General features: G+C 41.4%; 1 protein-coding gene across 8 annotated transcripts in view; it reads right to left on the reverse strand.

Moving 5' to 3' along the window:
* Nucleotides 1-25697, reverse strand: part of EPHA3 (EPH receptor A3) — a 345821-nt gene that overhangs the window by 42482 nt on the left and 277642 nt on the right. For 7 of the 8 annotated variants that reach the window (XM_061628065.1, XM_061628063.1, XM_061628064.1 and 4 more), the window contains 2 exons: nt 23670-23795; nt 12453-12638 (listed from right to left, as the gene is read on the reverse strand). In XM_061628065.1, the coding sequence (XP_061484049.1) occupies nt 12453-12638; nt 23670-23795 (312 nt within the window). Of the gene's footprint in view, nt 1-12452; nt 12639-15859; nt 15938-23669; nt 23796-25697 lie in introns of those variants that run through there. The other variant, XM_061628069.1, reaches the window with a different exon arrangement.

Genomic DNA, 25697 nt, shown 5'->3' on the forward strand with positions numbered 1-25697 from the left:
TCCTGCCCTCAAGCCGCAAAGCTCTGACAGACAGGCCTCTGGAACCGCCAATCACCTCCAAAGGTGCCTAAGGGGGACACCGAGCTGTCCTTACCTATTTCCCTTTCCACACCTTCCCACACCAGTGCCCCAATTATAAACTGCCCTCCTAGGGCAATTAAACTTCGACCATAACAAAATAGCCAAATTAGCCAAATTCACCTATTAATCACAACGCCCCCTAACCCGATTCCATCCCACTCTCACAGTGTGGAGTAGGCAAAAAAACTGCCCGCCAAACAAGGGTGGGCAGGGTAAAAATTCCTACTCGGTCCCAAAGCCACCATTGAACACACTATAAGAGAGGGAGGGCAGGGTGGGCGTCGCTTGTTGAAAGAGGAGGTAGGAGGGGCGGCCTGGCCTTAAATAGGCCCATGGCCCCTCCCCTCCCTGCCGCACGTCACGCACACATAACGCTGCGACACACGACGTTGCCCTTAACGAAGATGGCCGCAGCAGCATCGCTCCCTCCTCGCAACTATGCCCCGCTTATCCATGCTACGCAGGTAAGTGGGGCTTCATTTGCGAGTGAAGGGGCGAAATAAGACAAGGACACATCAGCTTGGGTTGAACAAGGGCCACTTTATTAAACTATACAAAAATACCTTTTAAAGTGACCTGCAGAGCGGAACTATCTATAAGCAAGCATCTTGCCATACAGCTCACGGGCGACCAGCCCCTGCTTGGGACAAGGGCAAGCCCCATCTGCTTATCCCTTCCACCAGCCACACCCAGTAGGTGAGTAGGGGGGCCTTCTCAGGTCACCACCCCCTGGGGCCGCACAACCCTCGGGTGGATGAGTTAAGTTGGCCCCCAAAGCAGCCCATATCCTGCCCTCAAGCCGCAAAGCTCTGACAGACAGGACTCTGGAACCGCCAATCACCTCCAAAGGTGCCTAAGGGGGCCACCAAGCTGTCCTTACCTATTTCCCTTTCCGCACCTTCCCGCCACAAAAAGGGGACAAATCTCTATTTAGTCCCCTTTTACCCACTGCCGAGAAGCACCTCTCGCAGACACGTCTGCAGGTCTGCCAAAAAGACGTTACCTGCGTCAGACAGGTGAACGCCATCGGCCCTGTACAGTTCACCCATCCAATGCTGAATGCAGGGTGTGAAATAGCCAACCCCCCTGCCCCAGAATAGCCAACCGAATTTGCCGGTTGACCTTCTTTCACTCTTGGTCCATCCCTATCGGGCTCCAGACACCACGCCAGACCCTTCGCGGGAGTATGTCTGATCAAAGCAGACGTACCCAAGGCCGACATAGCCTTATTAACTGCATGCCATGCGTGCCTGCCAAACTGAGGGCCATGCCCTTTCGTTGCAACTGAGGGCCATGCCCTTAAGTAACCGAGGCCATCGTTGCCTCCTGAACTGCATGTCCACACATGCCTGCCAAATTGAGGGCCATGCCCTTAAGTAACCGAGGCCATCATTGCCTCCTGAACTGCATGTCCACACATGCCTGCCAAACTGAGGGCGATGCCCTTCCGTTGCCTCCTGAACTGCATGTCCGCACATGCCTGCCAAACTGAGGGCCATGCCCTTCCGTTGCCTCCTGAACTGCATGTCCGCACATGCCTGCCAAACTGAGGGTCATGCCCTTCTGTTGCCTCACCAACTGCATGTCCACACATGCCTGCCAAACTGAGGACCATGCCCTTAGGTAACCGAGGCCATCGTTGCGTCCCGAACTGCATGTCTGCACATGCCCACCACCTGAGGGCCTTGCCTCAAATACTGAGGTCATTCCCAACTCGGGAAATGACCACCACATGCGGAGATGTCTGCACTGAACCAAGCTGGAACAAAGTGGGTAGGAGCCCGTCCTAAAGTATTCCTCGCCAGCCAAGCCACCACACTGCAGCCCATTGACTGAGGCCTAACTGTAAGCCCAGGATAGGGTGCGCAGCTGCTCCATCCCTGTCCAGCAACATTGCCGGTCCATCAATGTTATACAGATACAACTCCCTTCCATGGAGACATCTGATTGCTGGAGGGCCCATTGAGACAAATCTCCCTTGGATCCGGCCACCACCTCACCTATCCTAAAAGCTCCAAAAACGAGCATAAGGGCTGCCGCCTGAATAGTCTGGCTTCATAGCTTGAGGAGCATACTGTTTTTCATTGGCCCACCATACTCAATAAAATGTCCCGTGAGAAAGGGCAACAGGGATCGAGGGTGGCAGGGTGTTCTCTAGCCCACCCAGCTAACATACGGTGGACTCTAAGTCCCTGGAATAAGTGGGAAAATCATCAGCCTTTACCTCGAAGTGCTTGGACTGAGAGGCCCAGTCTCCAGCCATTCACTAGGCAATCCCAGCAGGTGACTCACTGAATAGGCCACTGGTGCATAGCCCTTGCCGGCCCAGAAGTCCTGGGAAAAACCCCTCCTGCATTCTGATAGCTGTGGAGCATGCTGGGGCGACAGACCGGCTTATGGCCATCTTTGACTCTGCTCCCCAATCTCCCAATGTGCAGTTGCACAGCACAGCTGAACCGCTCCACCTGAGTCTACCTTACCATGCCCCAAAAGAAAACATTAAAATCTGGGCACTAGAGAACAAAGGAACAGACAAGGGCCATAACCCTACCTAAAATGGACGGGAGAGTTCCCAAGCCTCACTGCCTATAAGTCCAAGCCTACAGCCAGCACAAAAACCCCGATGCATCCACGGACTTCCAGTTCTACCTCCCAGCCCTACCTAGAGATGCTATGGACCTTCAGCCTGCAGTTCAGAGGCTCTAGCCCTGAGCTATGTCACATAATTCTACAGCAAGTTAGTTAGTTCTTCCCCAGGAGTGTGGGAAAACTAGACCAAATGATTTGGGCAAGAATATAAAATGTAACCTGCAGTTTGGCTCTAATTTCTTGATCAATATTTGATCACAACAAGCATTAAATTATTATACAGCCACAAACCTGAACCTGTAGTAAGGCTGTGGAAGCCCTGCTACGACCTCATAAACCACCGGAAAAGACCTCTAATACCTGGAGGGCAGACAAGAAACACTTTCTTGGTCTAACTGTCATGAAACCCTTACTGACTGACCACATGAGTATGATTGGTGGTGAATTAGGTGGTATGCCCAGGAAGGTTAAAACCGGCCAGGATGGTCCATTGACACAGCCATTAAGATGAAGCAGTTACATAGCCATTCCATAATCTGTGACATCAGGTGTTAACATGCATCCAAATTTTTTTCCCCCTCTCATCCCGACAGCCCCTTCAAGGAAGGAGCTGAAGCGCTCCATGCAAGAATAGAGCAGCCTATATGTAATGCTCTACCTCATAGAATTGACTGAAAAGGCAAAAACCCAGCAGCTATAAATCCCCTTGTATCCCCACAGTAGATGAAAAAACAGATTAGATGTCATACTTTCCCATAGGCAGTGCATTAACTAACTGGTAGGAAGCCATTACTGATTGCCATTGCGTCTATGCCCAAGACAAATTTAAGAGTGCAGTCCCTTAAGGCAAGCCCTGAGACTACAATATGGGATCCAGAAACTGAAAGAAAACCCCATAACAAAACACACCTCCCCAGGAACTGGGCAGTCTGCAAACAAGGTCCCAGTACCTTGAGCTTAACAGGGGAGGAACGCTTTCCTTGAGCAGCTACTGCTGGGTGCTTCTCCTCACTGCTGTGAGGGCCACTGGCCTCATATTTCCCTGTTTCCCTGTTTGTTTTCCAACACATATCAAAATAGATGAGCCAATGCAACAGTTGCACGCTATATGTAATTCCAGGCAATGATATCAGGAGTCCTAACTAAAATGTAATTTCAGGTAATGATGTTTCGTTGTTGGTGCCACAATCCTCAGTAAAGGGGGGGAAGAGTCTGCCTGGACCTTAAAAGGCAGCCCTATGTCAATAAGAGTCTAAGATCCTGTAATATGAGGGATCTCTATTAGGCAAATCGGGCTTTCCTCTTTATTCCTATTCCCCAATCAATATGATTACCATCTGCTAAACTTTCCATTCCTAACTAAATTCAGGTAAATGCCTCTTCTGTCTCAGAGTGAACAAATAGCCTGAAATTAACACTTGGAATGCAAAAGGACCGCTCACTTAAGATACAGCGATTTAGACATTTTCTAGCAAACTGTTATCTCCGCCCTTATTATCATATAACTATGAAAGGCCCAAAGGCTAAAAAGGCTCACTAGGCCCCACCAATATACTAGTATGTAGTATAATAATCATATAATTAAGTACTTCAAACCTCATACATGCCTGGGCCTAGCAAGAAGTTGTACCTATGCCTGGGCCTAGCAAGAAGTCATAAGCCTCACAAAAGGGCTCTGCCATCACATCATGCATCCACTCTGTAATAATATAATAAAGAACCAACCTGTGTATATCATCAGGGGGGGCTAAGCTGAACCTGTTGGGGGGAGAGTGCTCAGAGGGAACTTAAACTAGAAGGATTAGATACAATTTCTTTTGTTCGTCCCTTTTATTCTGATTTATTTTTATTTCCCTTTATGTGCATGAGTCTATCTTTAACCAGTGTATTAGCATGACTATATTTAATTTTGTTTGTATATCCAGTATAGTCTCATTTATTTTTAAACTTCCTGTGACTTTCTTTTAACCACCAGCAGCACTAACGTCGCACTGCTCAATAAAAAGTCTCAATCAACCCCTCCACAACTGCTAGGTGGGCGGGGTATCGGACGTGCCGCTGCTAGGCCCCACTACGAGGCCCACTGGTCAGGCCCCTTTATGAGGCCTGCCCCAGTCGCAGCCACGCCGCAACGCTACCACCCACAGCTGTTGGGGCTCCCAAAACCCCCTCTGGGTGTAACCAATTAGGCCTAATAGGCCTAACCAATGCTATGTCCCTCATCGTCCTCTCGTCGCTCGTTGAAAGAGGAGGTAGGAGGGGCGGCCTGGCCTTAAATAGGCCCATGGCCCCTCCCCTCCCTGCCGCATGTCACACACACATAATGCTGCGACACACAACGTTGCCCTTAACGAAGATGGCCGCAGCAGCATCGCTCCCTCCTCGCAACTATGCCCTGCTTATCCATACTGCGCAGGTAAGTGGGGCTTCATATCTTGGAACACATTCTGCAGATTCACAAAATTATATTTATGCTCAACAGCAATCTGTTTGACTAAATGGCAAATGTACTCTGTATACACCACTACTAAATGAGTTGTAAGTAATCCTAAAAGCAGGGTCAGCCTACACATGAAGCAGAATAAAACTATCATGCTTACAATGTTTCACTTTGACCCTTCCTCAGAGCAAGGCACCAAGAAGGAGGTGGAAGGGATGGCAGAGAAACCACCAGCACCACTATCACTAATTCAGTGGCAAAAAAGTGAGGATGCAGGGAAGGAGACATGGGAGTCAATGAGGTGAAGAGGAGGACTTCACCATTGTCATGAAGAGGAGGGGGAGCAGTGGGAAGAAGGGGAGGGAGCAGCTATCCGCCTCATTAGTGCAATCCCTTGTGCTGGCCCTGCCTAGCTATGGGGGAGAATACCAGCTAAATCGGACTTAGTACCAGATTTAGACTGAATCTGACAGTCCGCTAGCTTTTTGGACCGGCACTGATTTGTTGCGGCGGGTTGCAGCTGTAATCGGCACAGAGTTTTTGCCGGCAGGCCACAGCAATAATCAGCATGGATTCCCCCCCCCCGATTTTATGTAATTATCTTCGTAATTTCCTCTAAGTTGATGAATTCGTAACAGTGTGTGTGATAAATAGGAAAAAAATAAACCATGTGGAACACTGTGATCATTTACATAAGCATTTATATTAAAAATTACACTTTTTTTCACAACCAACTCCCCTCAAAAAAACCCCCAGCAGATCGAATCGGCAAGTGCCAAAGCAAGCGGGAGGAAAAAAAGGGCAGATCGGGATCAAATGACAGACTATCAGAAAGTAGAACGGAACTAGACAGCAAACCCCATTCCTAGCCCTGCCTGTAAGTAATTTTGCTAGGAATCTACATAGAGTCATTATACTCTCTAAGAGTAAACTGAGATGGTGAGTGCCATTAGGAATGTAGCAAAAACAGGACTACTTGAAATCAAGAGGGGGGATATTAGCAGCTCGAAGGAAACCTGGACTTGCACAACACAAAATATTTAGTTAAAAACCTAAAGGTGCAACCTCCCCAAATATCCCAGTAGCCATGGAACATTGTGTGTCGTCAGTAGCTGCTGAATACTGACTGGAAAAGAAAACTGGGAAATTGAGGGCAGTAGTAGTTGCAAATCTTGCTTGAGCTCCTTAGAGTTGACACCATACAGAAGAAAGGCATGGCTGGCTGGCAGGAATCATGAACTGGAACATTCTTGCAAGGATGTGAGGATACACAACAACATTTTGTTGCAGTACCCCACTAGTTCATTCTAATAGCAAACTCAGGTGACTGAATGCCTTTCAGTTTGGGCATGAAACAGGGCATCCCAAAAGTAAGGTAGCAACTTTGTCATACTCAGCTGACAGCCTTGGTATGCAGAAATCTATAATATTGTGACTCAAAAGAAAATGACTTTAACTTCCCTACCCCCAAAAAACCCCAGCCAAACTGCCTGACATGAACCTGTGAATCAGTTATAGGGTGTCAGCAGCAGTTGGGATAGAGAAAAAGAGATAGAGAGACACTAAGGCTTCAGTGCTATACTCACACTTCCCTGGGAGTAAGCCACACTGAAACCAATAGGACTTATTTCTGAGTAGGCTTATATAGGAGAAGAAAAAAGTGTCCTCTGTCTACCTCTAAAACCCACATATTTACCCCCATCCTGAGTACAACAGTACAACAGCTCCTATTCCATGTTCATGTCTGAGAATTTCTTATTAGTATTAGGGGGTAGAAATAGATGGCAAGATTTTGTAAAATGTCCCACGTGACTTAATGTTTCAAACCTCTAAATAAAAAGAAACTGAGTGGAGCTTTGTATATTTGATAGTGTGCAAGGCTTATTAGATTCATGCAACAATAAATCAAAAGCACTGTTGCAAAAGTTACCAGGTTACAATCTGAATGTTTCCACATTAATAATGTGCCAGTAGTATAAAATTAGTAAAGAAGAAAAAGCCTTTCAAATTATTAAACAGACATTTCCTGCCTTAATTTATCCTGTCCTGAACACCATTTCTCAGTAACATTGAGCTGGAAATGTATGTGCAATCTGAAACACATGCTCCAAAGAAAACCTACATATTTTTAAAGAAACATTCTATGTTCATTTATCAAAATGCAGCCATTTACACGATAACAACTTGTGTCAACAGTGTTTCAAAAATTTATTACACTAAATTGCTACAAACTGCTGTAAATTATTAGTAAACTAAGCAGAACATGTGTGTTGGCTATTAGGACCGCTGCCTATAGGGCACCCTGGAGACCAGAGTGGAAGGAAAGTTCTGCATAGAAACAAATATGAAACAGGGGAATAATTCAGTGTTGGAAGAATGAACTGAGGTCTTATTTAGCCCTTATACCTTATCACATCTCTAGCGAGTAATACAGTGCTCCTAAACACTGTATGCCTCTGGGTTCAAGCAGGGTCTCTTATGGAAGTCTGCCATGCAAATTGTTAAGAATTAGCCCATAGAAGCCAATCAGCATGAATAGTCAGTTTCTTTGTAAAGTCCATCCATCAAAATTTGGTTTGCCACATAAGGATCCCAATGCCTATTTATCATGTGTTTTATATACATTGGAAGGTATGCTTGGCAGGCTCCTTTCAAAAAGAATACCTATGGATAATATACAAACTTTCTCTCTTTTCTTGAAACACGTCCAGCTTACTTTTAAGCACGACATATTTGCCAGTAAAATATAATTAACAAGGCACTGGAGAATTTATCATTATAACATACTGATATAGGAACAAAAATCTATTCCGCATTTGCAATCTCAATGATAATTCAAAATATATATTTGATTTGCCTATTTCAAAATGATGAGAACAATTATAATAATAATGTCAGCCGTGGCCAAGAGTATTTTGCCTAAATAAAATATCATATTTCTAAGCTAATATATATTCTAAACAATTCTATTTTGTAATGGGCTAAGCCCTTTTGTGCGGTGAGTCATCAGGCAGTGATTAGCTGGTCTGCCATGATGTCATGGAATGATAATAAACATTCTATTTGCTGAAGAAATGACACTGTGATAATATAATGTTTGCAAAATGTGCAAGTGAAAGTCATTTTGGTTGAAGGAAAAAATCTTCTTACAGTAACCCTAACACAAACCTTTGGGAGAAAAATGACATCCCCAATGCACTTTTCATTGCAGAATTCACTTTTAAGTAGATCTAAGATGTACAGTAGGGCCCCACTTTATGGCATTCCGCTTTAATGCGTTCCGCTGATGTGGAGGCATTCGTTTTTAATTTAAAAGCTATTTTTTTCTCTTTTGCAACGTTTTGCGATGCTTTCGCTTCATTTTCGCACCATTTTTGCGCGACGCAGCCCATTAAAGTCAATGGGGTTCCGCTTTATGGCATTTTCCACTTTACGGCGGGGGTCTGGAACGGAACCCGCCGTATAAGCGGGGCCCTACCGTAGTCCTTTGTTAGACATTGTCGGCACTTGGTAGTAAACATTGGAAACAAATGTCAGCCACTTACAATTTACAGCTTTCTTTCTGTAAACAAAAAGCGTTTGGGACACACACACCCCTGAAAATCATTTTACACGCAGGATGCTCTTTTTGTTCCAACCAATGGGGTTAATTTTCCCCTAGCAAAAACTGATCTGGGGATATAGGATCAAGTGACCAGACAAAGTTTTCTTTTGAAAACCAATAAAAGCCTGGGACAGCCTGCCCAAAATCTGTCTGTCTGTCTGTCAGTGGGGTGCTTTTCTTTTTTTTTGTCCCAAACAACTTTAACCTATTGGGATAAAAAAATGTTCTTTCCATATAAATCAGGGAAGCATCTGACACCATATCCTTGGATTGCTTTTGGGATATTTTAGTACTCCAAAATACAAACGTAATGTGGCTTGGGATAGAAAAACTACCCCTATTGTGTCTCTCCTTAATCTTCTCTTCTCTTGGCTAAATGTACACAGCTCTTGCAACACAGAAATAAAGCACAGTCAATGAATGTGGAGTCAGTAGGGGCCTCACTCTCTCACACCCCTTAATTATATGTTGTATAGGGATGGAAAAATTTATCAGCTTTGGTTCTCTCCATTTCTCATTTTCCCAACCTTAAATTTAGTCCATATTTCCGCAGCAATTTACAATTTTTTTAAAAAAAATCCTCATGAAAATTCTCCAGAATTTTAGTGCAAATTTCTGCTAATATACACATTTTTGTAGGCAGTTTTGACTAATGTACACATTTTGCAAGCCATTTCTCACCTTATAATGCATTTTTGCATGTTATTGCACGTTACTTTCCCCTAATATATGCATTTTTGTAAACACAGTTTGGTCAGTGAACTGCACCACAAAGTTGGGACAAGTGCAAATTTCGAATGATGGCTGTTTCAGTTCTCATATTGTTTTGGGAAGTGCAAATTTGATAGATTCAGCTTGAAATGCAAACTGAATTGAATTTCTTGCCCATCCTTAATGCTGTGTGAATATTCCGCAAGTTTTCTCTGCCCATCTTTTCTCCTCCCCTTTCTTTACTCACTCTTTCTTTCCTCAGGCTCCTGTTTCTTATCTCACTGCATTATTTGTTTTCTTAAGTGATCCTGCCTCAAGGCTGTCATTTTGCTTTACTTAGATTTTTTTCTACTCCAAGCTACAATACAGTCTTCAAATATCTGAAGGGGCATCACACAGAAGATGAAGCAGACTTTTTCTCAGTGCTCCAGAAGACAGGACTAGAACCAATGGGTGCAAACTGCAAGGAGGTAGATTTTGGTTAAACATTAGAAGAAATTTTCTGACACTCTTCGACAATGGAACTGACTGTCTTGGGAGGTGGTGGGCTCTCCTTCAGCAGAGGTATTTAAGCAGAGCCTGGATGGCCTCTGTAGTTGCATCTTGCATTGGGCAGGAGATTGAACTAGATGACCTACAAGGGACCTTTCAATTTCTAAGCTATTTGCATAAGCTCTGTATGCAGGATCTGGGACTCTGCAAAATACAGGAATCTTTTCATGTCTTGATTGCAGACTTATTGTGTGAACAGTGCTAGACAGTTGAGGAAAGGAGGGGGCAATTAAAATGGTAGAAAATGTAGAAAAGTTTACACAGGGCTCAAGAACAGAAGCAGCATTGCATTATTGGGAAGAAAGGGATAAATGGAGAGGCAAAAATGCTGCACAGGGAGGAAGGCAGGCCAACAAAAGCAGGATAGACTAGCAGCGGCTTGGAAAGTAGAAATCATGGAAATGATGGGTGGCGACGGCATGGGCCAAAAAGTGCATGGGCAGGAGGAAATTCTCACACAAAATTTAAAGTCAGAAGTGGCAGTTTAGTAGCCTTGTGGCAGAAAGAATTTAGAAGACAAGATAGCTTTGAAAGCTAAGCAAAGACACATAAGTAACAATGGAGGAACTGGGCCGACTATAACCACTTGCTACAAAAATAAAACTAGATTGACAAGAATGTACATTCAAATTATATATGACTATCTTCAAGCATGTTATCCCAGTTAACAACATTAATCAGAAATGATGCACTCCAGGCTAAACTAAGGTGTTCTTAGCATTTCTAGTGAAAACGTCCAATGTCGATAGAATAGTTTAGTGTTAAGTAATAACATTTTTAAAACCATTTGAATTTCAGGTTGTTTTTTTTTTAATGACACTGCTATCCGCATGGTGATATCAATATCTAGACTGGATTCCATTATATGCTAATAAACTGATCAATGCTATTCTTGGTCATCTACCAAGCAGACACTTATATTTGACATACTCCTGTTTTTAAGTGTTACAAATTTTCAAATACATACAAAATACCATGCAATAAATACGAAATTAAGCTTTTACACGGGCCAATTATTGCCACATGGTTTTTTGCTGCCTGATTGTGGCTATTCAAATATTTGCCAGATGCTGACACCATGAGGTAATGTGCAGTATGGTTTTGTAAGTGCAGCCAGAATGCCTGCAGCTGTTTAAGAGCAATCAATTTCAGCATAGATCCCAGTATTTTCTAATCTTGAATGACAACTGTAAAGCATTATCATCATTATAACCACAGGAGGGTGTATAGTGCACAGAATTCTCCAAAGCTGTAACATATATAAGAGCTTGCAAGACTATTGGTTTCTCTAGTATATATTTAACTATTCCCAAAGTTTAAAGAAGTTGCATATTCCCTTAGACGTAAAGGATTGTTTCCACATTAAGTAAGTGTCTTGGTATTCAAGAGCCATTATTAATTAGAAGCATCCTATAAGTAACAATAGCAACTTCACAGTTTAAGGATTAAAAATGTCTGGAAAGCACGGTGTCAAATTCTCTCTGGCTAGCACTGGATAATAGGTCAGAGGTCACAGAGGCGCTGGACAGCTAAGCGGATTTTGGGATCTTAGAAACTATATTTTCCATAAACCATTTACATATTGCCTACAGGCCATGGCTTTTCAAATTACTCCTTGCGGGTGCAAATCAACTGAGCAGTTTCTGAGCATTTTAATGAAAAGTCACTGGCTATAGACAGGTGACATTTGCAGCGTATGAATGTGATTTTCCACCACTTGGTTCAAACCTGGATTTTGTTGTTGTTGTTGCATATTAAGGCAAACCCTTTTCATGACAATATTATATGAGTCTACCAGCAGTCATTGGAGCAGGGCTTTCAGAGCTTCCTTTGATGATGTACATGATCTTCTATACAACATATATATACAGTTTGAAAGCGGAAAGACTGAAATATTTCTATAAGATTCTTCATGCTGCATACTATACAATGTGTTTTCTACAAATACCTCATTTGTAGGTCTCAAGGTCTCGTATTTTCTACTTTAAGTTCAAATGATTTCCCTGGCTCTTTTGAAAATTCATGCTAATGATTTATTCTAAATAAAATCTATTTAGTAGACAAGGAGAGGGGAACACTTTTTCAGCCAGACAGCTGCATGCATCCCTTGTGGGGAACCTTTTGAGGGCCACATGCCAGTGGCAGGTGTGGCCAGAGGCAAAAGTGGACAGAGCAATGGATGTGTCTCTTACATCTGTACAGTAGGCTACATTGTAGCCACACAAATGCCAGAGGTTCAGCACCTCTTTCCATTTTTCATCCAGGCAAACAAGAAGTATTATTATTATTCCAGGACACATTCAAGACAGAGAAAAGGATTCAAGGAGGGTGTAGAGCAGGGCTGCTGAGGGATGTGGGCTGGTAGTAGAGAGTTTGGATTGGGGAGGGGCCATGGCCTAGGGAGAGTCCCATGGGCCAGATAGATAATTCTGTGGTCTGTGGTTCCCTATTCCTGTAGTAGACAATGGTTCTTACTTTTGGTGACAACTCCTTCTAATCGAATGATGTTGGGATGATCAAACTGTCCCATGATGCTTGCCTCCCCAAGAAAATCTCTTCTCTGCTTATCCGTGTAACCAACCTTCAGAGTTTTGATTGCTACTGAAATTTCTTTTTTAGATGGAAGTTTTAGACGGCCACTGCATACTTCTCCAAACTCTCCTGTCAATAAAAGCAAAACATAAGGGAAAGCTTGAGGTCTTAGTTTCATGCAGAGCTCATGATAAAACATGAAATGACTTAGAAAACCCCACATTTTTACCACTGTGGAACCCATACAAGTGGTTCCCAGCTAGTCGCTCCTCCAGGCACTGACAAGACCCAAACTTGCTTAGCTCCAACAAGGTGGTGGCCTCATGTGCTTTTCAGGCATACCCTAGGACCATTCCAACAGTAGTGCCACTGCCATTAGCAGATCTGTTCTGGAATAAGCAGTTTCATATTGCTCAGGTCCTCTTCTACAAAACCGTAGTAATGACAAGTAAACTGCCTTACCGTAGTTCTCCTCAACAATACTATATTTTTTAAATAGCTACTGTAGTATGGCCATTTTGTGAAATTGTTGTGATTTTTTAAATTTCACAATCATAAGTAAATAATATTAACAGATATTTTGCCTTACAACATGGTTCGTCATAATTTTACTGAGACTAGGAATTGATAGTCATGTCCTAAAGGCCTCACAAAATCTTGGCAAAATTGTAAAGGAAGTGAATTCTGTCCATCACCCAAATAATAATGGCCAGTGCTTCCACAGTTTTGTTACAATTCAGTCAACACTGTCTTCTTCTTAGGAATAAAATCTAGAGCAAAAGATCAGTCACTTTTCACACATCTCTACATCCCTGGACTGTCCTCTGTCAGGAAGTTGTGACATCAGCTGACATTTCTGTTGCATTTTATGCTGTAAATGACTATATATATAACTAATTTAGGCACATAAGTCAAGAAGACCATGCGCCACATGACAATGTGACAATTTTTCATCTTGACAAATTCACATAGAATTTTAACCAACAAAGGTCTTCAAATGCCAATGTCTCTGCAATAGTCTACTGCTGACATAGTTAAGAAGTGCTAACACAGGGTATGGAGCAGCTTTGCAAAATGAAATATTTTCAAAGATTGCATCGTGTTATATTTTCTTTTTGATTGGCTATAGGTCAATAAGGGCCATTCAGACTGAAAAGTGTTGTTTGGCTTTTTTTTTTTAATGACAATTTAGAGATGGTGACATGCATTCAAGAAACTACACAGGCTGTAACAAGGATTCTGATGAATAAAAATCTGACCTCTGCAAGAATCCACATCTGCCAGCATGTTTTACTCAAGGCAAACAGCGCCTCTATTCAAATATTAGCATTAGGTCGATATTGTTAGGACACCCTGAGAGCAGAAAATGAAAGCATGACAGCAGAGGAGCAAAAACCCTCTTTGCAACAAATCTTGTGAAGGCTTGGTGTTGTATTTTCTTTCTCTTTCTTTCTTTCTATGGGTCTTAATGGTCGTTAACAGCTATAAGCTGCTGATCTCTTACACCTACATTATGTGACAGCCAGAGAAACTTTTGTTTATAGTTTGAGAAAAAGTGGCTATTAAACCTATCATTGAATTCTTGCCTGAGAACACAGTCAGTGTGTGTAATATATATATATACAAAATACACTTCAATGAAGAATAAAAACATGTTCCTAGGTACTTTTTTGTCGATACCATGCAGCCAATACCTTTATTTTAGGTTGTATCCAATGTGTAATCCAATCCATCAGGTTGTATCCAATGGTAGTTCTATTCAGAGTAGTCCCACTGAATAAGCTAACTTAGGTTTATTAATTCTAATGGGTCTTCTCTGAGTAGAATTTACTTGGCTATAACCCACTGAGATTTACAAGATGCACTAACATTCAAATGAAACCTAGAGTGAAACAGGCGATAGAGCACCTGGGCCAAACAATCTCAGGAGACAACTGCCAAGTGGCAAACTGCTCCTGCTCCTTCTTTCAGTCCCATCAGCCGCAGCCACCACAGCTGTACTGGCTGGGATTGATGGGAGCTGTAGTCTAAAACAGCAGGAGGTCACCAGGTTGGCAAAGGCTGCTTGACCCACTTCCTCCTCTGCCACAGCACTACTCCAAGTACTGCTCCCATCCTTTTTTAACCTGGAAAAGATATCCTTGGATAGTTTATGGCATTTCCCCTTCAGCCAAGCAGCAGCAATATTGTGGTGTTATTTCCACAGCTAGAGAGAGTGACATGCTCTACAGGGCCACCAGTCCAAGTTTTAAAAGATATCCCCTCTTCCACTCTCAAATTAAAGAACAATGGAAGATCTAGGAATACATTTCTATCCCCCTACCTAATAAAGCCTTGCTGTTCAGGTCCTCTTACCAAATGGCTCATGAACCCAAATCTTACATACTGTATTTGTGTAAGCAAGTCAAGCTGTAAATATGTGAACAGGATTAATGGAGTCCTAAATTATATCAATAAGCCCCATTCATTTTAAGTCCTGCCCATATTGAGAAAGCCAAATTCAATTAGGACATGAAGAAAGAAGAGCAGAAGTAAACCCAGCATTGTTCAGTTGATTGAATGTTGAGGGGTCTCAGCTAAGAGCTCTTTCATTGCCAGAGCTGGATAAGTTCCTGGGTTGGACTGGGCACTATATTTACCCAATTGTGTGGTGGGGGAGTGAGAGTGTGCCTTAACTTTCTCCCTATCTGGCATGCCTTTTACACTTCCAGATACCTCATACATCTCATTTGAATATGTTTAAAACCGATGGCACAAAGCTTGAACCAAGTAATTGATATGCCCAATAAAATCTGATAACTGACATCATCTGGGCATAGTGTATTGGATTTTATGCATGCACACCCAAGTGCATGCTCACACACTGATGTAAGGACATCCGATGTAGGAAAGGGCACCAGATGAGTGGACAAGAAAGATCTGTGATCAGTAAATATATAATCAGATCCAGCCTGCTATCGGTCAACCTCAGGTCTCTATTTGTTAATAGGAATCATGGAACTCCCAGGCTCTTATGAAGATATGCAAGAAAACGAAATATCTGTATTTGTTCCCGTTTTCAGGCAAACTATAAGTAACAAAATGAATGGAAATGGATTGCCTTCAAATCGATTCCGACTTATGGCGACTCTACAAATAGAGTTTTCATGGTAAGCGGTATTCAGAGTTGGTTTACCATTGCCTTCCTCTGAGGCTGAGAGGCAGTGACTGGCCCCAGGTCACCCAGTGAGCTTCATGGCTGTGTGGTGATTTGAACCTTGGTCTCCCAGGTCGTAATCGTATTTCAATTTTTGACTCAGCAACTCAAATAGACACACTGTTGACTTCAGATAGCTTAAAATGGATCTCCTTGAAAAAACACGAGGCCTTAATTTTATTTCAAATCACATGCACAGCAGGGGTTGAACTTTGTTTTCAATTTGGTCTGTCTGGAAATAGAAGGATGCAGATAGATATTACTGGAACAACTTTACATGATTTACTCAGGGGACCCTGGACATTTCTATTAATTTAGGGACTTGCTGCCTCAAATCAATTGCATTTTGTTGAAAATTTGCACACATATGAGTTGTAGATGCAATTGTTTCCTCCTCTTAGGTATGCTCTAAATCATAACTCTGATATGCATAGGGCCCTCCGTGACATTCTATTTCCTGTTGAGATAAGACAAATGTCTCATGTAAGCTTAAACATTCTGTGCTGAAGCCCTCATTAATGAGAACTAGGTAATCCATCCCGGCTAGACTAGATAGCTCTGTAACAGTCTGAATTCAGCAAAGCATTCAAAAGAAGCATTGGTTAAAACCATTCATTTACATGTCTATGTAAGCATAAGTGGACATTTTATAGGACATGCTGCAGGACCAGAACAAGAAAAGTAGAGGAGAATTCAGGAAGAAGGCAGGCCCCCACAGATGATATTAGGCGACAAACACAATACACCTGATTGTGATTTCTTGCAGGCCATCATTAATCTTTTAAGAACTCAGGCCAAGAGATTAGTAAAACACAGCCAAAAAAACCTGAAGTCAACAAATCTGAGGTAGCCTATTTAATTATGTGAGTTGCAATCATTTAAATAAAATTAATTAAGTTAACTTTCTAAATATTCCTGTTTTTTGTTAACATAAATAAAAGGTTAAATACTGAGACCCCAAGATAATAATAACTAGGGAGACTGGGCCCAACATTTAAAATGGGTTGGTAAGCAATGGTCCTTGCTTTCCCCATTGTGAACTCCATCACACACACACACATACCAAGTTATGCCTACAAGTTATTCTGGAAGATGCACATGTATTATACAGCCATAAGAGTGGCTGTATACTATAGCCAGCATGGATTTTTCACATCCCGCAATGTTAAATTGAAAATACCCTCTATGCAATTCTGAGGCTTCCCATAACCTCATTTCAAAACAAGACCTTACGAAACGTATAGTCCTGAACTCAGAAACGCTTGCTTAACAGCCCTCTAAATTTTCATGGCCATACACAAAACAGTTAGAGAGAATTGAGAGTTCATCCCCCAAGAAGCCATGGATAGCATAATGCATTTCTTCTCTCCTACTCTGTTACCCTCACAACAGATTTAATCATAAGCATGATAGTGTTAGAAAAACTTATGCATTTACATGGAACTGATGATGAATCAAAAGGCAAAAGTAGAAAGGAGTACATTCACATAGAGGAGGCCTGGCTTTTATAGTAAGTTTAAAAAATTACTCTGATGACTTATGCACACATGGATGAACATTGCAGACATGCAATTTAGGGTACCAATACTGGGAGGCAGAGCATGTTGCTACCTCTGTCCACACATTCACTGTATGGACACAGAGAAGTATGAACATGTGAAGTCAGGCTTTGAGGGCTAGCAAACTTTAAAAAATGTTAGAGGAGTCACGTTTGCCAGTGTCTTTCCTGGGAGCAGGTAGGGAGCAGGTTGGACAAAAGGAGGGATTGACAGCTTCCTGCGTCCTTTCAAATACCAACTTAATCTTGGGAAGAAAAGATGGATCTGGATGCAGGACAACCTTATCCCACTGGAAAATGCACAACTGGGGACTGGCTGAAAGAGCTCTTATTTCCAAGGCATGTCTAGCAGATGTACCATCAACAATATTCAAACTAAGATTCAAAATAGAGGGGCAGGAGGAGGTAAAAAGGCCAGTGAAAAATAGAATATGTTGAATATCCTGATGATAAATTAAATTGTACTATTTCCTGTCCCAATAAACATGTACAGAAGGAAAATCAGGACCAGAGGAGAACCAGATACGTGTGCCTTGCTTGGGAAGTCTCACCTCTCACTTTGACAACAAGGTGGGAATTGCCCATTCCTTCATAGGGAAGGGCAAATCTGCCAGTTTTGATTTCTCTGTTTCTCATTTTTCTTAAATTCAATTCTTAACATTCCCACATCTGTTTGTGATTTTTTAAAAAAGCCTCATAAAAATTCATCAATATTTAAGTGAGAATTTCTCCTAATGTATACATTTTTGTAAAGCAATTTCCCATAATAAAATATTTTTATGCACACTTTATTTTATTTATTTATTTAAGACATTTCTATAGTGGTTAATCATTTGCATTTCTAAGTGGTGTACATAAAAACAAACTTTACAGAAAATGAAGCAATAAAACAATAAAATACCATAAAATTAAACATTACCTACAATGCATGCTGGAACAAGGAAGTTTTAGGCTGGAATCTTACATGGAAGTAACCCTCAATGCATTCACTGGGACTGACTTCTGAGTAAGACACGCACTGGATTGCACTGCTAGTTATGCACCTGACTATACATTTTAGTATATGCATTTTTGTACACATTGCTTGGCTGTAGGATTACATTGCAAAATTTGGAGAAGAGTGACTTTTGAAGGATGGCTGTGTTTCAGTTCACTCCCATTTACAACATTCTAGATTAAAATCAGAAATAACGGATAGAAACCAGGAAACCAAAATTAAATGTATTTGCCAATATTATGGTACCTTTTAAAATAAGGAGGGAAATATCTTTTATGCTCTCCCACATTTCCAGAGGTTACTTTGAAAAACACCTGAACCATAAAACACTTTAAAAACACCTTTTCATGTCTTTAGCACTAAGGAGTGGAATGCAGTGGGGTGGGAGAAATAGAATCCCTATTGTAAATCCAAACAGTATAAACACAGATTACAAGGTATGTCTGCCCTTATTTTAATTAGAGATTGCACAGCAGTTTACTTCGCTCATTTGATTGTCAGTTGTAAAAGTGACCCATAGTGCCCATTGTTAAGCACTCATTAAAGTATCATTTTAATTCATTTTAGATGCTAGAAAAACATTTTAAAGCTTTTAGGATGAAATGGTTTAACATTTACTGCTGCATAATTGTTAAGCATTACAAATGGCTGTTGAAACCTTTATCAGGGCTCTGAGAAGTTGCATTAGTAAGCAGAGACAGTTGGAATTGACAAGGATGGTTGGAAGAGATTCTTTCAATACCAGACAAGAATCTCTTGCAAATAATAGTCCAAATTAAGGAGCCTACACTATATCTGCAAAATTCATCAGCAAGGAACACGACATTCAGGGGAACCTATCAGCAGCCTGACAAATATGTTATCAATCTTTTTTTGTGGGGTGGTGTTTCTAGTTACAACCAACCATGGATGTAGTGTGCATGCCGCTGCCTGCCTAGACTTAAGATGATGGGGAACACTGTACACTTGTGGGACAAAATGAAAAAAACAACATGAAAAATGCTGAAAGGTTGTGAAGAATAATTTTCTTTTGCTATAAACAAACCATTATGTAACAAATACATTTATTTCCTAGGAGTTGTGGATTTTTAAAAAAATACCCTACACATCTTTGTTGTTTTGGCGATTAATTATTCATTCAGGATTTTGAATAAAGGAATGAACATTCTTGTGTGTGTTTGTCTCTGTGTGTGTGTGTGTTATTTCTTCCTGGGTCTGTGGGTCTGTTTGGAGGATCATTGTTGATTTGGTTTAGCTGTTTCAGGTTATGTGAGAGAATGCCTATGATCCAGGGCGTGGGCAAAAGAAGCATCACTAGTATCAATCTGGAGCTCATATCAGCTCAGGAAAAACTGCAATCCAATATCAGACCACAACACATAAAAAGCTCACATACTTGCACATTCTTCAATCTGCCAACAATGTCCTTCTACAATTTCAGATCAGTTTATGATGAAATGCCATAAACTGAACATTTTAAAAAGTAACATAGAAACAGTAGTGGTTAAAAATATCAGTATCCCCAGAGGCTCAATTTCTGACCTCATTTTGGGGAAGGTGTTTGAGAGGTGGTGGCAGCCCAGCTTCCAGCATGCTCGGAGGAAACTGATTATCTGGACCCATTACACTCCTGTTTCAGGCCCACTCATGGCACTAGAACTGCCTTTGTCATCCTAGTTGTTGACTTCTGTGGGGAGAGAGATGGGGGAGTGTGATCCTACTTGGACTCCTTGACTTCTCAATGGCTTTTAATATCATTGACCACAGTATTCTTTTGAAATTGCTCCAGGAGGTGGGGGATGGGGGCACTGTAGGAGGTAGGGGATTGTGGCACTGGAAACAACCTTGAAGATGGGCTGGATGAGGGCCAATAAACAGAAGCTAAATACTTGTAAAAGAGTTGTGTTTTGAGTTCTTTGGTCTGAGGGGTGGGGAAATGGTTTGTTATGGACATGACTGCATTTTCCTAGAAGGAGCAAGTTTGTAGGCTGGGGGTACTCCTCAATATAACATTGTCACTAGAAAATCAGGTGGCCTCGGTACCTAGGAGTGCCTATTTTCAGATGCAGCTGGTTTGCCAGCTATGTCCACTTTTGGCCAGAGATATGTTGGCAACTGTTGCTCCATGCTCTGGTAACTTCCAGACTGTATTACTGCAGTATGGTCTTCGTGGGACTACCCTTGAAGATAACTCAGAAACTTCAACTGGTCCAAAATGCAGCAGCCAGATTACTGGCTGGGGTTCCATTTAGAATTCACGCACCTCCTGTTTTAAAATAGCTGCACTGGTTCCCAGTTTATTTCCAGGCCCAATTCAAAGTGCTAAACCACTTAGACCCAACATATCTGAAAGACCACCACCTCCCAGGTGTTAAGATCTGCAAAGGAGGTCCTCTTGGTAGTTCTGCCGCTCTTGGAAGTTCAGGGGGTAGCAGCCTGGGAGAAAGCATTCTTTGTTATAGACCCTAAGCTGTGGAATGCCTTCCCCACAGAGGTATGTTTGGCACCTTCATTGTATAGCTTTCATCATGTGCTGAAGACACACCTCTATACTCTGGCCTTTGACACCTGAGATACACAATTTTACAATGTAACCTATTATTTTGATATAAAAGTGTTTAACTGATTTTAATACTGTATTTTTGAATTGTTGTAAACTGGGGAAGATATCCTATAAATAAATAAATCTTATGCCAAAGATGCTTGGTATAGATGGAGAATGAGGCTGATGAACTGGAGCTAGTTCTTAGGTTTAACATTCTTCATTTGAATAAAGACTAAAGGTGCTTGTGGTGTTACACAGATTAAGCAAAAGGTCATAAAGGTTGAGTGCACATGGGCTGATGGAATCCAGAAGACTGTTCACTTTAACTTACATAGTAATGTATGGTTACTCTGCTTACAGGATGAATTCCTTTATACTTTGTAAAACAGATTTTCTTCCTCTGAAACTACATGTATACAAACACATGTCAGTCTATGCTCGCACAAACACACACAATGTGAAGGTGTGTGATTCAGTTCTACTGCTGAAGCTAAGCAGGTTTGGAACTATTATACTGTCTGGGAACCACGTGTAAGCCACTCTAAGCACCTTGAATGGAGAATGGCATATGGGTAGAATACATAAATGAATTAAGTAGGACCCTGAATACAAAAGCAGTATTCTGCCAAAATAAATTTGATACCCTTTAAGATGCAAATGACTATGCTGTTTTTACTCCAACTCCTACTCTTCTGGAATTTATCTATTATGTAGTTATTCTTCAGTAATGTCTCTGATTGCTAAATGTTTGAAACATTGAGGTCTCTGGAGACAATTCACAAAGCTCTCCTGCTGTGCAATAATCCTGCATACACTGCTTTTACTGAAACTGGTACATTTGCAATGAACTTGTATTCAGCGGTATCTTTATAGTGCCGATGATTAATAATATGTCAAGGAGCCTTTTGCTCTTAAATGAGTAACTCAAATGTGGATGTTCAAAAATCAATCCACTGAGCAAAGGTCACTGCAGTCTGATGTCTGTTTGATAACGTATACAAAATAAAAATTTAACGTTTTAGTTTATTTTCTGAAAGACCAGTGTACATACAACAAAACATTTTTTATGGGAAGCAACATTAAGAACTAAGGGCAAAAAGAAGGCTGATAAACATTTTTAATGCAGAAGAAGCAAGAAATCACTGTGACAAGTCACACTTATCAGAAGCATCAGAAGAAAATTCTGATATAATGCTAATAATCTAAATAGGATTCAAGCATAGTCTAGTATATGGGGTTCCTGTCTCACCCATACAGGTTTGTTGCTTTTAGTGAAATGGGTGCACAAATTTTCCTCAACTCTTCTGCCCCTTCTGATCTGTCACAAGTGTTCCAAATCCTGAAGGATACTACTTTTTGCTGGCTCACTGAAGAATGCATTGATAATTGACGCATCAAGTGTGTGGACACTGAAACTTCTCAACCATTGGTGTACCTGTGTATGTATGTGTGTGTCCCCTTGCTGCTCAACAGATTATTCACATGCGTTGCCATGATTCTTCTCCATCTTGTAGGCATTGCATCACTTTAGATGAATATGCTATAAAACAACTTGGTTGTTAAAGGTGTTCTTAGCACTTTCCTTCTAGACCAAGAAACTGTTTATCAGTATGTTACGCAGTCTCTACAGCTACAGATAGCAGTATCTTGTGGCCTGCAACTAAGGTCTGTTCTCACCTGCAGTTGTGGAATGTCACAGGGTATACATCCCAGAGCTATATATCTTGGCAGCTTTCATACAGATTATTATGCTGTGGCTTACCTTTACTGATGTCAAGCTAAAAAAGTACTGACACAAAATGAGAGTAAATGGCAGAGCACTGAATAATCCAACACTGTACTAGTTGGTGGACACAACTAATTCATCTAATGCTCATCCCAATTAGAGACACAATACTGACTGTGGTGGACCATGGATATGAACTGAGGAACTCATCTTAATATAGGGCGACATCTGAAGATGTCCACCCACTTGTGCAATGAAATTCTCCTTGCGCAACATAACTTCCATTTTCTCTTCTCCCATTTCCATCCCCCCTGTTGCCCCCAAATATTCTGCAGAGGGTTCCCCAACTCTCTTGTGAATATTTTGGGAGTAATGGGGAGCTTCAGGGAAGAGGAGAGGAAAGAGAGCAGACACCCATTCTAGCTATACTGGATTTCACCCACAATGTTTTGTGACAACATGGGATGAAAGCAGGGATGCTTAAGGAATCTGATCTTTGCAAATTCCTATACAAAACAACCTGATTCAGAACATTCACACTAATGCACAGATGAGAATTAAGTTAACTACCAAATTTTGCACTTCTGTGAATGTTGCAATACCGTTTGAAGGCATCAACAGATACTAAAATGTGCTTTTGAAAGAAAATACATATGTAAATATGCATTTGAGAGAAAAATATACCTTTAAATATGTATTAAAATATGTATTTAAATACTTGTTTTGAGAGGACTTTTTAAAAATCACATATTAATGTGGAAATTTGGGGAAAAACATGGAAAAGTACATGAGCTGGAAATGGACATTATACATCTCTATATAAATGTAGAAAAATAACTGTATAAAAATGGTGCTCGAAAAAGACCTTCCAAATATTATTTCAATCCAGGCAGTACTGAAGAGCACAGACGACCTTTCTAATGCCTGGGCTGTGCTTTACCTAGAAAAAGACAGCTAGTCTGTCAGTCAAGATTAACTTCCTAAATTCAGCAGAAAAATACAAAGACCTTCAAATAATTGCTTGCTTTGCATCTGCACAGGAAGTTTTCTTAACTAGTTCATCTGCATCTGGAAGTTCCAAATGCAGCAGAAATGCCACAGTGATTCTCATGAGACAGGACATTATAAATACCCTTACCTGCCCCAACAACTTTGTCGATGGCTATGCTAGTAGAATCTAGCTCCTTGGCAAATTCATGAACAGCTTGAGTGGGATCTTCATATGTATGTGGATCCACATATGTTCTGAGCCCTGGGAGCTTTACTGTTTAAAATAAAATTCAGAGAGACAAGGATAACTTCAATAATAATTATCATGTCACAAAAAGCTAATTAGTATGTACTATAAAACATCTACTGTAAACAAAAAGCATTTGCTACAGTAAAAAGTGCATGATTCATAAGCAACTAATATATTGGGAGCAAATCATAATGTATCTCACCCCATGAAAATATCAGTCAAATTACAAGGAAAAAATAACAATCCTCTCAATTTTCCTCTTTATCTCCTAGGGTTCCAAATGTTCCCCTCCCGCACATCTGCTTTTAACAGAAAATAGAAATGTAAGGAAGTCTGATCATTGATGTCCTGCATCTCAATAGGTAAATATCTTCTTCTTGTCTTTGTCTTCAAATTGTCATTAACAAATAAGACTGATATGCAGCAGATTCAGGATAGATCAAATAAAGTGCATATGGAATTCATTATCACAAGATTTGGCAATGGCTATTGCCAGATGATTTTAAAGGAGACTGATTTAATTTATATCCTACCCTTCTTCCCAGAAGGAGCCCAGGGTAGCAAACAAAAACACTAAAAACACTTTAAAACATACTAAAGCAAATCAGGTTAAAAATATATTAAAGCAGATCATCTTAAAAACTTTAAAAAAAAACAGCTTTAAATACATCATAAAAGCAATTCCAACACAGACTGGGATAAGGTCTCTACTTAAAAGGCTTGTTGAAAGAGCAAAGTCTTCAGCAGGCACCAAAAAGACTGCAGAGATGGTGCCTGTCTAAAATTCAAGGGGAGGGAATTCCAAAGTGTTGGTGCTAAAACACTTAAAGGTCCGCTTTCTATGTTGTGCTGAACAGACCTCCTGATAAGATGGTATCTGCAGGAGGCCATCACCTACAGAGCACAGTGATTGAACTGGGTATATAAGGGGTAAGACGATCTTTTAGGCATCCTGGTCCCAAGCTACATATGGCTTTCTACATCAAAACTGCACTGGGCTTCTTCTGTGAGGAAGGGCAGGATGTAAATTTAAACTTAAACTTTAACAACAACAACAACAACAGAACCTTGAACTTGGCTGGTAGCTAATGGGCAGCCAGTGCAATCCTTTCAGCAGTTGGGTAACATGTTGGCAATACCCTGCCACAGTGAGCAGTCACAGCACCGCATATTGCACCAGCTGCACTTTCCAGACCAACCTCAAGGGCAGCTCCACATAGAGAGCATTACAATAATCCAGCCAGGAGGTTACCAGTGCATGGACAACAGTGATCACGCTATCCTGGTCCAGAAACAGATGCAGCTGTTTTACCATCTAGCCACTGAGGCCAGCTGGGCCTCTACCGACAAAGATGGATCCAGGAGCAACCCCAGACTACGAACCCGCTCTTTCAGAAGGAATGCAACCCCATTCAAAGCAAGCAACTGATCAATTTTACAAACTCAGGAACCACCAACCCACAGCATCTCCATCTTGCTAGGATTCAGACTCAGTTTACTGGCCCTCATCCAGCCCACCACCAAGTCCTGGCACTGGTCCAGGGCTTGCACAGACTCTCCTGATTCACATGTTACAGAGAAATATAGCTGGGCATCATTAGCATACTGCTGAGCTCACCCCAAATCTCCTGATGACCACTCCCAAGGGCTTCATAAAGATGTTAAACAGCACTGGGTACAAGATGGTACCCTGTGGCACCCCACAACACAACTGCCAGGGGGCCAAAAGACAATCCCCCAATGCTATTTTCTGAAAACGACCTTGGAGATAGGATTGGAACCACTGTAAAACAATGCTGCTGATACCCATCTCACGAAGTTGGCTCAGAAGGATACCGTGGTCAATAGTATCAAAAGCTGCTGAGAGACTAAGTAAGAATAACAGGGTCACACTCCCCTTGTCCTTCTCCTGATAAAGGTCATCCA

The sequence above is a fragment of the Rhineura floridana genome, chromosome 5 (assembly GCF_030035675.1).
Source record: "Rhineura floridana isolate rRhiFlo1 chromosome 5, rRhiFlo1.hap2, whole genome shotgun sequence".
Lineage (NCBI taxonomy): Eukaryota > Metazoa > Chordata > Lepidosauria > Squamata > Rhineuridae > Rhineura > Rhineura floridana.